The following is a 17250-nucleotide window of genomic DNA, read 5'->3' as shown; positions in this document are numbered from 1 at the left end:
ATAGGGAGAGAAAATGCAAATGACAGGACTTGTGCCCTTATTAAATAGATACGTATTGAACACCTACTAAGTGTCAGGCACTGTTCTGGGTGCTGGCAAGAAAACAGTGAACACGATAGATACAATTCCATGATCTTGTAGAGCTTACAATCTAGAGAGGAAATGCAGAAAATAAGGCCAATGGATAAAATTATAGTACATTAGAAGAAGGATTTAGTATTTTAGATAGGAAATATGGGCAAGGCTTCTCTCAGCAAGTGCTATTTGAGAAATGACTTGAAACAGGAGAACTGGTTGTATACAACTGTGACCCCAGTACTTGTGAGGCTGAGACAGGAGGCGTTCAGGTTTGAAGCCAGCCTCAGCAAACTAGCAAAACCCTGTTTCAAAATAAAAAATAAAAAGTAAAAAAGAGCCGGGGGTTTAGCTAAGCTGTGGAGTGCCCCAGGTTCAGTCCCCAGGTGCCACTCTCCCCCAAAAAGAGGTAAGGTATGGAGTCATGTGAATATCTGAGAACATATATTAGAGACAGAGAGAAGAACAACTTCAAGTGTTTGAAGAATAACAAGAAACTATGCTAATGAGACCAACATAAGCAAGGGAAGGACAAAGTGATATGAACCAAAGTCAGGGAAATCCCACGGGTGAGGCTTCATCTTGCATGGGACCTCCTGCTCTGTGGTTTTCCAAATGACTCAGTGCTGGAATTTGAGGGAAGATGAGGTGTGAGCCTAGAGCTGGTGGTGGGGAGGGTGGGAATGGTGACAAAGCATATTTCAAGTAATCCTTGAGAAAGAAAGTGAGTCTGAGAGGGATCTGGTACATCTGGAACCTTATGAAGAAGTAGAGAAAAGTCAGCAGAGAAGAAAATCACACAAGGCAAAAGGCAAAAAAGTTTCTAGGTAAAAGAGAGACTTGATAGCGATTAAATGCTGAAGAGAACTATTGACTTACCATGGGTGATATATTAAGTATTTTGTATCATCTCAGTTAAATTTTCCACACACTACAACATTTATATTTATCACATTATTGTTATAATTAAATATGAAATTTGATATATTAATATTGTAGCATATCAACATTATAATTTATTATTACTATTATTACCCCAAATTTGTAGATGAGGAAATTGAAGTCTTGAGAAATAAGTCCCTTTCCCCAGGAGGATGCTGACTGTGGAGGGCAGGATTAAGATTTGAACTGCATTAGTCTAGTTCTTATGCTCCTCTTCTATTCCCCACATTGATTGTGTAGCTGACAAATAAAAATGGAGTATATTTAATGTGTGGGACTTCATGTTTGATACACATATATATTTGAAATAATCACCATCTCCAAGGTATATTATCTCAGAGAACTGCCATTTTCTTCCTTTCTTCTTTCTTTCCTTTCTTCCTTCCTTTTCCCTCTTCCTCTCTTTCTACCTGTCTACCTTCCCTGTTATCACCTTTTTTTTTTTTTTTGCAGGTCTGGGATTGGAACCCAGGGGCCTTCAACCTCCGACCTACACCCCCTGCCCTATTTTTTATTCTTTATTTTGAAACCGGGTCTCACTGAGTTGCAGAGGGCCTCGCTAAGTAGCTGAGGCTGTCCGCAAACCACAATCCTCCTGTCTCAGCCTCCCAAATGCTGGGATTACAAGCGTGCGCCACCACACCCAGCTGTTATCACTTTTTTATATCCTGTTTCATCTTTATTTTCTTCCTTCTTTCTGAGCATACTTAAGATCTAACTTCTCAAGCCAGGAGTGGTGGCACACACCTGTAATTCCAGTACTTGGGAGGTTGAGACAGGAGGATGGCAGGTTTGAATACAGCCTCAATAACCTAGAGAGGCACTCAGCCACCCATTGAGACCCTTATCAGAATAAAAATAAATAAATAAATAAATAAATAAATAAATAAATAAAAGGGGCTGGAAGTGTAGCTCAGAGGTAGAAGGTTCCTGGGTTTAATTCCCAGTGCCACAAAACAAACAAACAAACAAACAAACCCCAAATATCTAACCTCTTAGGATGATGGAGAAGATCGAGGTCTAATGATGATGGACACAGGGACTGGGTATTATGAGATTATTGGTTGCAGTTGATGGGAACAAAGAGAGGACCATATGGTCATTTAGAGTCAATGGATGGCAAGAAAGCAAAGGCTGCATTTGTTGACTAAAGAGACAGGGGGATGATGAAAAGTGACATCAGATAATATAGTTTAAACAACAACAACAACAACAACAACAACATAAGCTGGGCTAGCCAGTGGCACAGGTCTATAATACCAGTACTTGGGAGGCTGAGATAGGAGGATCACAGGTTCAAAGCCAGTTTCAGCAAGCTAATGAGACTGTTTCAAATAAAAAAACCAAACAGGGCTGGGGTGTTGTTCAGTGGTAGAACCCTCCTCCTGGTTTCAAACCCTAGTACTCCATAAAATAAAGAAAGAGCCTGGTGTGGTGACACACACTTGTAATCCTAGCATTTGGGAGGCAGAGACCAGAGGACCAAGGTTCACAGACAGCCTCAGCTACTTAGCAAGGCCCTTTGCAACTCTGTCTCAAAATTAAAAAGACTAAAAACAAATAAGACTGGGGGTGTAGCTCAGAGGTACAATGCCCCTGGGTTTCACCTCCAGTACTGAAAAATAAGTAAATATAAATAAATAAATAAATAAATAAATAAATAAATAAATGAAGGAAGGAAGGAAGGAAGGGAGAAGGGAAGGAAGGAAGGAAAGGTCAGACCCCAAGTTGAAGACCTGTTTTTCTGGAACATATCTGAGGACCAGTAAGTTGAATTAAGGTCATAGAGCAAATTAATATCTGCCTTGGGGACCAGAGTCCATGTTTCTGATTGCTAAGATAGGTTTTTTTCCACTTGTCCACCCAGCCATTCCTGCTGAATCATCTGCTGGTTACTTATCCCATATCCAAAGGGAGTTACTGTAGTTAATGAATAAATAGCATGTAGCAAACCCCACTGTAAACGCATAGCTCTATAGACATAGTAAAGACATCTCGACCTTTGAGTTTTCTTGACACCCGCCCCTGGCTGTTTACAGAGAGCACTGACTTTTCATGGCTCTAAGTTGCCTCCCACCTTTTCCAGGTTTCCACTGATGCTAAGTAGGGGCTCAGTTGGAGAGAAATAAGGTCACCCCCAGGGAATTTCTAGCTGAATCAAGCTCCACTAAACCTTGAAATCAAAATGCTTTTGGTAAGTAGATAGGGTACAGATGGGAAATCAAGCCAGTATGTGACTGAATAAGATTTAGAGCATCTGTTATTGATATGACAGATCCTAGCAGACAACCTCACGAGCTCGATCTTGGTTGCAAGTGGGTGGAATCAATAATTGCGTTTGTGTTTTTGAATTTCTTGGACCTTGCCTATAATTTTTACACTGATAGTTTGGACCATGCATATACCAAGGAGGTTTTTAAGGATCTGTATTTATAAGGAGCCAACAATATTCAATGTAGCATCAATGCATAAAATTATAGGTAGATGTTTTGATGGCGATGTTATTTTTTACATGGCATGAAATATAAAATTGTAACTCTGGGGGAATAACAATAAGGTATTTCTAACGTTTGTATTGTCTTGGGCAAACATTGAAAATCTTGATTAATGTTTAACTATGGGAAGTATACTCAGTTCAAATAAAGGATCAGTTTCAGGGCTCAGGCTGAGGTGTCTTGATGATTAAAGTTGACGCTCTAAGGAGAAGCCCCCAAGACCAAGGATATTGGAATTAACTGAAAGTGGGAGAAGTACCCAACCTCCAGAGAATGGGGACCGGATATAAGATCTTACTCTTTTCTTATCTGACTACAGAAATTTGGATGGAGAGACATTATTTATCTCAAAGAGAAGTGGCCTCGGGAGATTATTTCACTCGGAATCACAGCACTTTGGAAGGTACTCGATTCAAAAGAGCCATTTTCCAAGGACAGTACTGTAGAAGTTTCGGTTGTTGTGAAGACAGAGATGACAACTGTGTCACTCATTTCTATGAGGCAAATGCATTGTGTTACTGTGATAAATTCTGTGAAAGGGACAATTCTGATTGCTGTCCTGATTACAAGTCCTTTTGTCTTGAAGAGAAAGAATGGCCCCCCACGCAGTCTTGGTATCCAGAAGGTAGGCTGTGGGGTTGTGTTCACAACTTATCCTTGTTTATTTTTAAGATCTGACCACCTTTGTCTTTCCTGCCTCTCTCTCTCCTTCACTTCCTTTCTTTTTCACTTTCCTTCCTTCCCCGTCTTCTCTTCCCTTCAATGAAATGCAAATGATTATTGTGGTTGCACACATAACTTCTTTGGACTGTTAAAGCTAATTTGGCTCAGGGAAGAGGTACTTGCATCAAATTGACACCTTCAGGAAAGTTCTGATCTGATGGCAACGAGTGCTGGTCTGGATACAGGGACTTAACGTTCTAGAACAATGACTTAAAAATCTTTCTTTCTTAAATGTGATGATATCAGAGATCCCAGATTTTTTTTTAGTGTAACCTCTTAGAAAATATCATGAAAGTCTGATAACCTGCAGATTGATGTAACATTTTTCTTAGTATTTCCTGGGGCTAATAGATCCCTACCATGGCAATCTGTGGTATTAGCAATGCTACTGAAAGCAGGATAAAAACACAATAGTCAGTTACTGCCTAAGCAATACCAAATATTTTTCGTATGTATTTTTGTTTTGTTTTGCCAGTCTGGTTTTTTTAAGGTTATTAAAAAAAAAAGAGGACTCCAGATAAAGTAGCAGTAAAAGTCTAAGGTTGAGTGGTTATATGCAAATGAATCACAAAGAGAATAGTGATGTTTACTATATTGGTCTAATTATATGAGAACAGCTAGTGATTGTAAGTAATTGATATAACCAAGCTCTGAAACAAAAACAAACAAACCCTATGTATACACTTAAGTGAGGCTCCACCTTCCTGTTTCTCATTATACCAAATCTTCCCAACAGAAATTCAGGCTTAATGAGAGCTCTGTCACATCACTGCAAATGGGGGCTCGTGACTAGAAATTATAGTTAGAAGACAACTTAGATAAAACAGGGACTTGATATCCAGAAACAGAACTAGTTTCAAAACCTAGATGCTGGTGCCTTCGTTTTCAATAATGTCATCTTATTTGTAAAATTTAAAGAAAAATACTTCTTTAAGTTATAAATGTATTATTTAAAAATTTCCACAGGACTGGTATTTATCCCAGGGTTTGCATTTTAGAAATGGACAGCTCAGCAAACATTTAGTTTTCAACATACAAAGTGTCAGGTAGTCCGTTAGGAATGGGAAATCAAGTCCTTTACCAACAAGTATTTATTGAGTATCTTGTCAAGATGTAGGGAATATGTTTGGTGCTGGGCCAACAAATGGGGGTGGGGGAAGATGAGGTCTTATTCTCATGAAAGTTATAGTCAATCGTGGAGGACTGTAAGGCATTTAATGCATTTGCTGTATGACTGCAAGTTGTGATAAATTCTCCAAGGAAAATATTGAAGGTGCTATGAGAAGATGCAGTGTGATATAGCACTCATAGGTAGCAAAACATGTGATGTGAAATGGAGCGGGACATCAGTGAGGGAAGACCTTTCAGCTCAGACTTAAGGAGTAAGGGCTGAGGTGACCTGGTGAAAGGGCTGACAGAGGAGTGTTGCAGACCAGAGAGTGAGGGGCCTGGCCTGGTCCAGGAACTGGACAAAGGCCATTGTTTCTTGGGAGTAATGAATGACCAAAGGAGGGGTAGTGACACGAGGCTGAGAGGAGAGTAGAAGTTATGGAATGCCAGGCTTTATTGACCATGTGAGGTACTGGGATTTCTTTTGTTGTTGTTATTGTTGTTATAAGAACTCATTGAAGGCCGGGTGTGGTGGCGCTGAAGATCACACCTGTGTTGGGAGGCTGAGACAGGAGGATCTCGGTTTGTGGACAGCCTCAGCTACTTAGTGAGGCCCTCTGCAACTCAGACCCTGTTTCAAAATAAAGAATAAAAAATAGGGCAGGGGGTATAGCTCAGAGGTAGAATGCCCCTGGGTTCCATCCCTATTACCACACACAAAAAAAGAATTCATTAAAAGATGTTAAGTCAGAACAAGGTCAGCTTCTTAGATGTGTGATGTGTAGTCATAGAAGACCTCGGTTCCATGCTTAGTTTAATGCTCTTATGCTGCTATCCTGAAATTCTTATGATTTTTTTTAACAAAAAGCTCCCAATTTTAATTTTCTCTTTGGTATCACTAATGATGTATATGCCACATTTTGAGCAGTATAGGTAGAATAGAAAATAAAGTAGCCTAAACTAGTTTTGTGTCTAATTATAGACTCAGATGGCATAAACATGGAAACTCCCTAAGACATGTCTTGCCCCTGAGGACCTTATAAAGACACATAGGAGAAAATTGCTATGGGAGCAAAGTACTCACTCTGATGGGACCCAGGACATTAGAACTGAGTCATAGAACATGAGCGAGGGCCATTTAGGGAAAGGAATGAGGGGGATGGGTTTGAGGACACAGGAAGTGCAGGATGAGTTTGTAAGACCCTGCAGAGTGCAGAGTCAGCAATTAGGGAGGAGGGAAAGAGAAGTGAGGAGGATGAGATAAGGAACATTCTTGAGTGATACCATTTGAGATTGTGTCAGAGGCCTCATTTTTCATTTTCATTTTTCAAGTTTCTAAAATGTCCTTAAATAAAATTAATTTTTTCTCCTTAGTGGCCTTACTTACTCTGTTAATTTTTGGGCACTTAGAATATTATTTTAAAATGCATTTAAAAAGTATTCTACAGCCAGGTGAGGTGGTACACACTTGTAATCCCAGCATTTGGGAGGCTGAGACAGGAGGATTGTGGTTCATGGACAGCCTCAGCTACTTCGTGAGGCCCTTTGCAACTCAGTGAGTCCCTGTTTCAAAACAAAGAATAAAAATAGGGCTGTGGGTATAGCTCAGAGGTAGAGTGCTTCTGGGTTCCGTCTCCAGTACTACAAACAAACAAACAAACAACAGTATTCTACAGTTATTGCTGCTTTAGATAAATACCATTTATTCATAAATGTTCATATACTATCTGACGTCCTTTTCCAAATCTCTTATTAGATACAATAATTCATTTTATTTGCACAATAAAGATTTTCATATCAAAACCCCAAATAAACTTTATGCAGAATGGAGAAATCGTAGGTGAGCTTCTTTAAAGATTAGTAACAAATCATGGATGTCTGAGACCTTTGCTACTGTTTTTAAAGAAAGTACTTGTTAATGCTTTAAGAAAAAAATAAAGTGAAATAGTCTAAGAAAGAGAAAAAGATATCATTATGTGTAAATGATGAGATGATCTACAACAAAAAATAGCATTAATGGACGCAAAGCTTAGAAATCAAATATTTTAGCCAGGCGTGGTGGTGGTGCACACTTGTAATCCCAGCAATTGGGAGGCTGAAACAGGAGGACCGCAATTCTCAGACAGCCTCAGCTACTTAGTGAGGCCCTTTGCAACTCAGTGAGACCCTGTTTCAAAAATAAAAGAATAAAAAACAGGGCTGGGGGTGTAGCTTGGAGGTATAATGCCCCTAGGTTCCATCCCCAGTACCGCAAAACTGTTCGGTGACACCTGGAGATTTTTTTTTTATTTATTTTTTTGCGATCCTAGGAATGGAACCCAGCAGCATTCTTACCTCTGAGCTATGCCCCCTGCCCTACTTTTTATTCTTTATTTTGCAACAGGATCTCACTAAGTGGCAAATGGCCTCACTAAGTAGCTGAGGCTGGCCGTGAACCGCGATCCTCCTGTCTCAGCCTCCCAAATGCTGGGATTACAAGAGTGCACCACCATGCCTGGCAACACCTAGACTTTTCATTTGGCCATGTGCTTCACCATTTGCTCTTTTCTCTCTCTGGCCAATTTCTTCTATTTCCTGCCAATGTCAATGCACCTGTAGTTTCCGTGAGTGGAAATACTTGCTGTTGCTCAATATTCTACTTGTGTAGATGTACATGGAAGCCCTGAGCCCCTACTTTTGTGTGTATTTTGAATTCGAAAGACGGGGACTATTTTGAAAATGCAAGCATTTCGAAGGTAAAATTTTAGCCAATTTTCTCTATTTTATCAATTTGATATGATTGTTAAAAATTAGTGAAGTTAAATACCATGAAAATACAGATTAATATATGCCTGGGCATGATACAGCATTAGCTGGCAATCATATTTTTGTTTCAAGTGTAATACCTAATATTGACACGATCAGGCTCTTTCTTCAATCAGGAGAAATTCACCAGCATATCGCACATAGTAGAAACTTAATTAACATAGGTCTCTGTAGCATACATAAGTAGCACACTTTTTATTGCCTTACTAACCTATTATTCCTTTTTCTGAGCTCAGATTTTTTGAATTCTTTCCACGGAGTAAAAAACCATCCCAAACAACCTTCAGTTCTTAATTCATTCATAATTTTATTCCACATTATTGAATAGGGCAGTTATTTTATGTCAACTATATAGAAAGCTTCTTAAGGGGAAGTATGGCAACTTATTTATTGTGTACTAATTACAGTGCCATCAGACAGAGAATCTTAGTAATTATTGATTGAATTTGGATGAACTTGATATCTACAGTGTTTTTATTCTATTCAAATTTACTATTTGTTAAACAATTTTATTTCTATGTAGTTGTAAAGAATATTTTAGAAGCATGATTTTTAACAAATGAAGTAGTTTTGAAACATGTTTGTAAATATCAGGACACTATTGTTTATTCTTTGTTTCAAAGGGCAATTCTTGCATTCTTCTCAAAGTTGGCACCTTAAGAATAATTGATGGCATTTAAGCTTGTTATACATCTATCCCTGCAGTAGGCATGGGAGTAATGAGGAAAGAGTATCATAAGGCCCAGGCCTTGAGAAATGACCTCTGTCAATAAGAAGATGTAGATATATGAAACAACTAGATAACCATTTTAGAAGACGAATAATCCAATGCCACAGATATGTTTATTGTGGACAATAATATAACCTGATAATCTCAACTAGGAAGCAGATTATATTAAAATGGCCGCCACTTATTTTAAAAATACCACACACCAGAGAAGATTGTATCAGACTAGTGATAACCTTAATTATCACACATATTTTTAACATATAAGGATATTTTGCCTGGATTCTCTATGTTATCAGAGACCAGGCTCCATCCAACTTTCTGCTCTACCATTATAGTCCTGTACTATACACTTTATTTACGACCAATTTGGTTCCTCATGCTCCAGGAGCCGCATTTCATATTTAAGTCCCAGTCAGTAAAATGGAGAAGAGCAAGTTCTCCATATATAACGGGACACTCTTGTGTGTACCTCTGATCCCACTTCTTTGACCAGAACATAGTCATATGGCCATGCCAACCATTAAGAAAGACGGAGTACCAAAGCTTGTCTCGTTCTGTTTCATTTTGCTGTGTGAAAATGTGTTTCCCAATGAACTGTATTCTGCTACTGAATAAAATCCAGTAAAAAATGATACTGGGGGCAACCACAAAGGGGGCTCTGCCAAACATAAAAAATGTGCTGTGTATGTATAACCCTATAACTCTGAACTTCATTATAATTTGTAATTAAAATCACCTATGAAATTATATTTTATAAAACTCATTAGAATAAAATATTTTTTGTGGTACTGAGGTTGGAAGCCAAGGGACATTCTACCTTTGAGCTACACTCCCAGCCCTATTTTTATTCTTTATTTTGAAACAGGATCTCACTGAATTGCAAAGGGCATTGCTAAGTAGCTGAGGCTATCCGGGAACCGTGATCCTCCTGTCTCAGACTCCCAAATGCTGGAATTATAAGCGTGTGCCTCCATGCCAGGTGTGCACCACCATGCCAGGCATAAAACTTTAAAAAATAGAATCTAGCATCTGATGAGTGTGGTGGCTCACACCTGTAATCCCAGTGCTTGAGAGGATGAATCAGGAAACGTGCAGCTTAGCAATTTTGTGAGATTCTCAAGCATCCTAGATAGATCCTTAGCAACCTAGTGAAGTCCTGTTTTTAAAACAAAAAGTATAAAGGGATTTAGAATCCACCAGGCATGGTGCTGCACACCTGTAATATCCCCAGTGCTTGGAAGGCTGCGACAGGAGGATCAGAGGTGCCTGGCCAGCCAGGCCAACCTCAGCCACTTAGCAAGCCCCTTAGCAACCTAGTGAGACTGTGCTTCAAAAAAAAAAAAAAAAAAAAGAGAGCCAAGGATCTAGCTTATAGGAAGAATGCCCCGGGTTCAATCTCCAGCAACAAGCAAAAAAGAAGAATCATCCCAAAACGGAGTGGATAAAATTGATTTAAGTGATTATTTCAATTTAATATTATCTTTCCTTTGCGACGTTGCCCAGTCTGGTCTTGAACACCTGGTTTGAAGTGGTCCTGCCTCAGCCTTCTGAGTAGCTAGCACTATATGAGTGTCACCACATCTGGCTTCAATTTTGAGTTTTGGTATCATAGTATAAGTTGTAGTACTTTTGATTTACCAAAATGTATTTGAGCTTTTCTGATTTAATATATAAGATTCTATTCAGAAAAGTAGTTGGTACTTCTTCAATTTTGCTCTCAAGCTAGAATTTTGTGAAGACTGTAATTGAAGGTCATATTTTAGGTAAAACATGTTTCTGGCATAGTTTTTGCTCTGTGCATTACAGAGGTAAGCAATTAATCATTTTATTTAGTAGCAAAAAGTTCACATTAAACTAAAATTGCTCTCATGAAGGCAATTCTTCCTTTTGTTTTATCTTGCTTTTGGAAGTAATTGGTTGAAAACTCAGAGTACTACACAAAATTGAAAAACTGCAAAATTAACAAACTAGAAAGACATTGGGATATTATTTATACTTTTTCACATATATAAAGCAACTTTCATTTGAGATGATAGGCTGATTATTCACTAATCTATTAGATATTATTTTTCAGTGGTTTACTTAGGTGGTAGAGCATAGTTTTTTATTATGCAAAGAGACCTTTGAATCAGCAACTTGAAACTGAGTACTTTAAGGTCTATAAAATAAACATGTCACTTTCATGTAGATGAAAGAATATATAAGTAAATATCTTCCTTCTGTGCTTTCCTCCATAACTTATGGTAACTTCCAGTAATTGGAATATTCAAATGCCAGGTACAGAAAAATGAGAATAGAATTTAAAATGGAGCCCGAGTGGATTTTCTAGATAAAATATTTTGGTGCAGAAGATCTAAAAGAAAATATAGTGTACCATTACGAAATTACACAGTGATAAGAAGACATGAACTAATCCATATCACCTCCGAAAGCTTCATGACATCTCAGGTTTTGCCCTCTTAAGTGTTTCCACATCAGCATTGCCTAATAAATGTACTGGAGACACATGATGACATGGCAGAGGAAGGGCTCTTACTCTCAGAGTGGGCAACAGAGAATAAAAAATATTCTTCCTGAGTGCTTGACTCAGTACACAGAACCAAGATCAGTCTGTGGGTGCCAGGATGTAACAGTACAAGATGTGGACCTTAAGAGATGGATATAAACCATGGTCACAAAGATGGGATACGCCATGGAATTATTTTAGCTAACCCACATAAATTAAACGCTGTTAATTTAACCAATGAGAGCCGATTAATTATATCTATTATGCTGATTAACAAGCCACTGATTTTTACCAATGAAAGCTCATTTTGGACTTCATTATGCTAACTCTAGGACTGATGAAAATATGGATAATGGAAGCTCTTGTAGCTGTTACCCCAGAAGTCTGGCCTCTCAGAATAAATTCTACTGACCACCCCTGGGGTGTGAGTTCTTGATGAAGGCAAATAACTGCTTTCCTACAGTGCAGTTTAGACCAGCACAGATATTTCTAACACATTGCGAGGAAGTATTTTAAAATAAATTACAAACATCCTGTTATCACCTCTCCTCAAATCAGCAAGACCAACTATTTCACTCCAAATACTTGATTTGCCTAATCTGGTCTTAAGGGTTGTTAGGTTGCAAAAACCTCTAGATTTTAATAATTATTCATTTTTTATGTTGAAATACTATGTATGTAACTAATTTGACTAATGCACTCTGAGAGTGCTTCATACATATTTTACTGAAATAGCAAAGCTACCCAATAGAAATTTTCTCATTTCTCTACCATCATAGATTTCAACCTACTTTCATCTGAGTTATTTCTTACTGTGAATTGATTTTCCCTCCTGGGTTCTGAATACCATCTCTTTGTATTCTCAAATTCTTCATAATTTTTTTTTCCTCTTTCCAAATACACAAATTTTTTTTCTTCTAAATTAATCATCAATTTACAAAATGTCCTTTGTACCTTTCAACTTACAAAAAAAGCCTTCCCTTGACTCCAAGCTCTTAACCAGCTGGCATTCTATTTCTTTCCTCCATTTAATATCTGAAAAAAGGCTTGCTTCCTTACTTCCAGGTGTTTTATGGACCCATTCCTACAGCATGCAGCTCTTTGCTAGGCCACACTCTGGAAGTGGTCACCGGCAGCTTCCACATCTGGAATGCACTATTCAGATGTATGCTGTCTTGTTCTTGACTTCTTAGTAGAGCCTCACACAGATGACCATTTTGTTTCTATGAAACACCTTCTTCTTCTGCTTTACACAATAGTATCTCCTCATTAGTCATGAATTTCCTGCTTCCTCCTTAGTTATCCCTTCCCAGTTTCCTCTTCTTGATATCTGTTAGCTGGAGTGCTTTGAACTCAGTACCGAACCACATTCTTTTACCTATAAATGCTTTCTCCAATAGACACTTATTTACTCTCAAGTGTTAATTCAATATGTTGGTATTCATCAAACACGACCAAGTAACTTGGAGGAAAGAATATTTTCTTATGGTTTCGGGTTCAGCCACAGACCTCCGATCTCAGGGCATTGCAGCAAGAGACAGAGACAGGGAAACACAGGGACTATGTCCCTCACAGAAGCAAGAGAAAAAGTGAGGGGAGGGGACCGTATATAATCCCCAAGGCCGCACCGCCAGGTACTCCCTACTGGCCTCGGCCACCACCCAGATAAACTTAATTAATTTAGATGGATTTAATTAAATCCATTGAAATGGCCTTATCCATTGCTGAGGTTACAACCGTCATGACTCAGCTACCTCAACTCCAAACACTAATTGATGATCTCAAGGGTCTATTCCATCTCTAAGTATAGCAGAGAGTCTTTTTCCTTTATTACTTTTGTAATTTCTTGTTTCTTTGTCCACACAACCAGTATGTTGGATACTCGAGAATCACAAGGTCTGATTAAAAAGTCTGTTTTGTTTGGGTCTCCGCTCTCTCTTTCAAAATGGTCAGGAAGTACTCCCCTTGCCTTTTAGTCAAAACTTGGATTCTTACAAAAATGTTTGCTTCTCTAAGGTAACATATCTCCTAGACTTTTTACCAACAGTATGTCAGTGCAGTTATTAAATATATCCAGTCCTGTGTAGTAATAAAAACTCTGGATCTGATTGAAGGCTAACTCTTCCCTCAACTCAACTGGCCACAGTAAGAAGCTTGTCAGGAGAGTCGTGGCTCCCTTCTCTCACCTCAAGATTGTAGAGCCTCCAGACGCCATGAGAAAGGGGTAAATAGATCCAAGTAGGCAGAAATTTAGACCCAGTAAGCAGAATATTGAATGGCTGGATGACAAAACTGTTTATTCTGAGGAGGGGCAGTTGTGAAATGTTTTCTATGAATTTTTTTTTTTAAGGTCCAAGACAGGCTGGATGTAGTGGCACATACTTGTAATCTCAGTACTTGGGAGGCTGAGACAGGATGATCACATATTCCCGACCAGCCTCAGCTACTTAGCTAGGCCCTCCAAAACTTAGTGAGACCCTGTTTCAAAAATAAAGAATGAAAAATAGGCCTGCGGATGTAGTTTGGAGGTAGAATGCCCCTGGGTTTAATCCCCAGTACCACAAAAATAAATAAACAAATAAATATAAATAAAATAAATAAAATAAAAGTCCAAGACAGCTAGTTACAGAAGCGGTTTTTGTATCATTGTGGCTAGTGCTTAAACCAGGTTCCTGGGAGAATATATGAAATGTTTTTTCTATGGTTTTATAAATAAAAGATTAGCATTTGTTTTGTTTAATTAGAGATCATGGATGTGATAGGCCAATTATATATTTTTTTGTGTTTCACTAGACAAAATAGAGTTTCTTTTGGTAATCCAGCAAATTAAATTTTCAAAAATGATTTAATTTGTAACTCAGGTACTAGTTTCATAATACTTTATTGATGTTTTTCATATAATGTTGAAGCACCATTGGTTTTCTTTGATCAGTCCCATGATCTTGTAAATCTGTTAACAACCAATCTCAGTTAATAGTTGAGTAACAGACTTTGAAAACAAATGGCTATAATTATATTGATTTCATTAATTTTCTTCTAATCTAAATTATGAAGGAAAAATAAAATTGATCTTTGTTAGTAAGGTTCAAAAAATGGTTTTCTATTTTGAACCACAACTATGAATTACTTGCTCCAGTCTTCTGCAAGTAAATAATTATATTCACTTATGAGATTTGATTATTTTTTAATGAGAAATGCTATAAATTGATTAGTGTTATATTGCTTAACTATTTAAATGTATTAATTATCTTTTCAGCACAGTTAGTGATTATATATTTATATATTTATATATTTATATATTTATTTATTTATTTATTTATTTATTTATTTATTTATTTATTTTTGTGGTACTGGGGATGGAACTCAGGGGCATTCTACCTCCGAGCTATATGCCCAGCCCTATTTTTTATTATTTATTTGGAAACAAGGTCTCACTGAGTTGCAAAGGGCCTCACTAAGTAGCCGAGGCTGGCCAGAAACCCGGATCCTCCTGTCTCAGCTTTCCAAATGCTGGGATTACAAGCGTGCACCACCACGCCCAGCTGTGATTCATTTTTTAATATTCTGTTTTTCACACTTTAGAAATCCTCTATGAAAAATTAAGATAAAAGCTCATGAGATAAGACTGGAAGAATTTGATAGATACACCTTAACAAAAAACAGGTTTGAATTTCTACTGGATTGATACTAAATATTTTTACATGTTTGCAAAACTAACCGTAATTTTACATTAGTTTTTGTTCTTATGTATTTTACTCACCTTGGTTTTCATTTGTGTTCATGTTATATTGACAGGTTGCTTCAGAAATGGTCAACGTTATGAAGAAGGATCAGTAATTAAGGAAAACTGCAATTCCTGGTAATGAATTTAAGTGACACAGAACAAAGTGCTATTGTCTGTGTGTTTTCTTCAACTAAGAGTCATATCTGTGAAACACATGTATTATATGCAAATAATCAAATACAAATATACAGAATCAGATGTCATAAGACGTGACATGTGTATACATTTTTATAAGCCTGTTTAGTGAATGTTGAAAATAAAATAATACATTAATATTTTTTTTTTCTTTTTGGTGGTACTGGGGTCCTGGAAACCCTTCTACCTCTGGGCTACATTCCCAGACCTATTTTTATATTTTTATTTGGAAACAGGGTCTCTTAAGCCAGCGAGGCTGGCTTCGAACCTGCGTGATCCTCCTGTCTCCGTCTCCCAAGCACAGGGATTACAAGCGTGCGCCACCACGCCTGGCATGCATGAATCTTTTAATGCCTAGGTTTGATAATGAGTTTTCATCAGATACATTACTTACCCATCAAAATTTTATTTTATTTTATTTTTATTTTTTTGGTACTGGGGACTGAACCCAGGAACATTTTTCCTCTGAGCTACATCTCCAAGCCTATTTTTTATACTTTATTGTGGAGGACCTCACTAAGTAGCTGAGGCTGGTGGGGAACCTGTGATCCTCCTGTCCTAGCCTCCCAATACTGGGATTACAAATGTACGCCACCACACCCAGCTACATATCATAATTTTAAACATTTTTGGAGACTATAGGAAAGGTCTGTTTTTAAGCATAATAAACTATGTATAAATACAGAGAGCTTTAAAAGAATGACCTGCAGAGAAAGTTTCCAAATACAAGTATACTGTCTCTACTATCCAAATTGTCCTATGTTTTTAAACATCATTATCTATATAGTCATTCATTTATTAATTACCTGAAGCAAAGGTTAAGAGCACACTGAGTGGTAGTTAATGCATGTTTCAAGATACATTTTCACTAAAAATGAAAAAGCCATATGGTAAACATTAATCAAGAAATTATGTTTTTGCCTTAGCAATGTACAGCTCTTGTTACTAATTTTGGAATATGCTCCATGAAAACCAGGCCGTCTTGTAATTTTTCTATTTTTGCAGCACATGCTCAGGAAAGCAGTGGAAATGTTCCCAGCATGCATGTCTCGTTCGTCCAGAATTAATTGAACACATCAATAAAGGAGACTATGGGTGAGAGAAATCTTGCTTCTAAGGCTTCTTGGCATTCCCAACTACTCCTCAGCTCTCAAACAATGTGTTGTCTATCAATTATTTCTAAAAAATGGTCATTATTTAAAAAGGAATAGCAGAGAAACCGGGAGATAAAAAGGCATTAAATTGGTAGAGCCTCATCTTAAATAACCTAGAAAAGAGCAGTTTCATGGGGGCAATAAGAGTAGGAGAGGGAGTTTTACATTGAGTAACTATTTAGGCAAAATCGAGAAATTGGCAAAATTGATTTATTCATGTCGGCCATTGACCATTTCCTCTCCGTTGCTGTCTTCACCAAGCCAAGCAGATGATCAGCTATCCTGGGTATCTGACCTTCGAGGACTTTGTTCTACCTTGATAATCTCTCAGATTAACAAGTTACTCTAGGAAATTTCCCTGCAGTGACTGATAGTCAACTTTACTATAATTGACTCAGAAGGCAGGCTGAGTCACTTTGCTTTGCTAGAACTATGTTACTATGAGTGACACTAAGACTTTGGAAATAACCGTTGGTTGCTCTGATATAGATTAGAACACTAGGCGACTTCTCCTCTTACAGAGGGGATTAAGCTATAAGCACCAACATCTGCGTTACAGACCTGAAAGAAAGAGAGGTAGGCTGGCCAATATCTACTGCATCATTTTCCCGTTGCTCGTAATCAACTCTCTGCATACTCTTGCTATCATTTCCCACATTCTGGAAGTGATTTTGTTTTAAAAAATTCTGTTGTTAAGCAACTAGAAAAATGAAGTAATCCTGAGATATGCATTTTAAAAATAAAAGTATTATTTCCTTCTACTCATAAAGCCATTATGTTTCCCAGCACTA

At 37.7% G+C, this 17250-nt stretch overlaps 1 protein-coding gene across 1 annotated transcript in view; it reads left to right on the top strand.

Moving 5' to 3' along the window:
- Positions 1 to 3785: 3785 nt before the first annotated feature.
- The window catches only part of TINAG (tubulointerstitial nephritis antigen), a gene marked incomplete at both ends in the record, with an annotated part of 84109 nt that continues 70644 nt past the window's right edge, over positions 3786 to 17250 (top strand). The window contains 3 exons of the mRNA XM_080699729.1: positions 3786 to 4137; positions 15182 to 15245; positions 16311 to 16400. Of these exons, the coding sequence (XP_080555855.1) occupies positions 3786 to 4137; positions 15182 to 15245; positions 16311 to 16400 (506 nt within the window). The remainder of the gene's footprint in view (positions 4138 to 15181; positions 15246 to 16310; positions 16401 to 17250) is intronic.

Source organism: Muscardinus avellanarius (genome assembly GCF_963383645.1).
Source record: "Muscardinus avellanarius genome assembly, chromosome: 8".
NCBI lineage: Eukaryota > Metazoa > Chordata > Mammalia > Rodentia > Gliridae > Muscardinus > Muscardinus avellanarius.
This window is presented reverse-complemented; position numbering and strand designations above follow the sequence as displayed.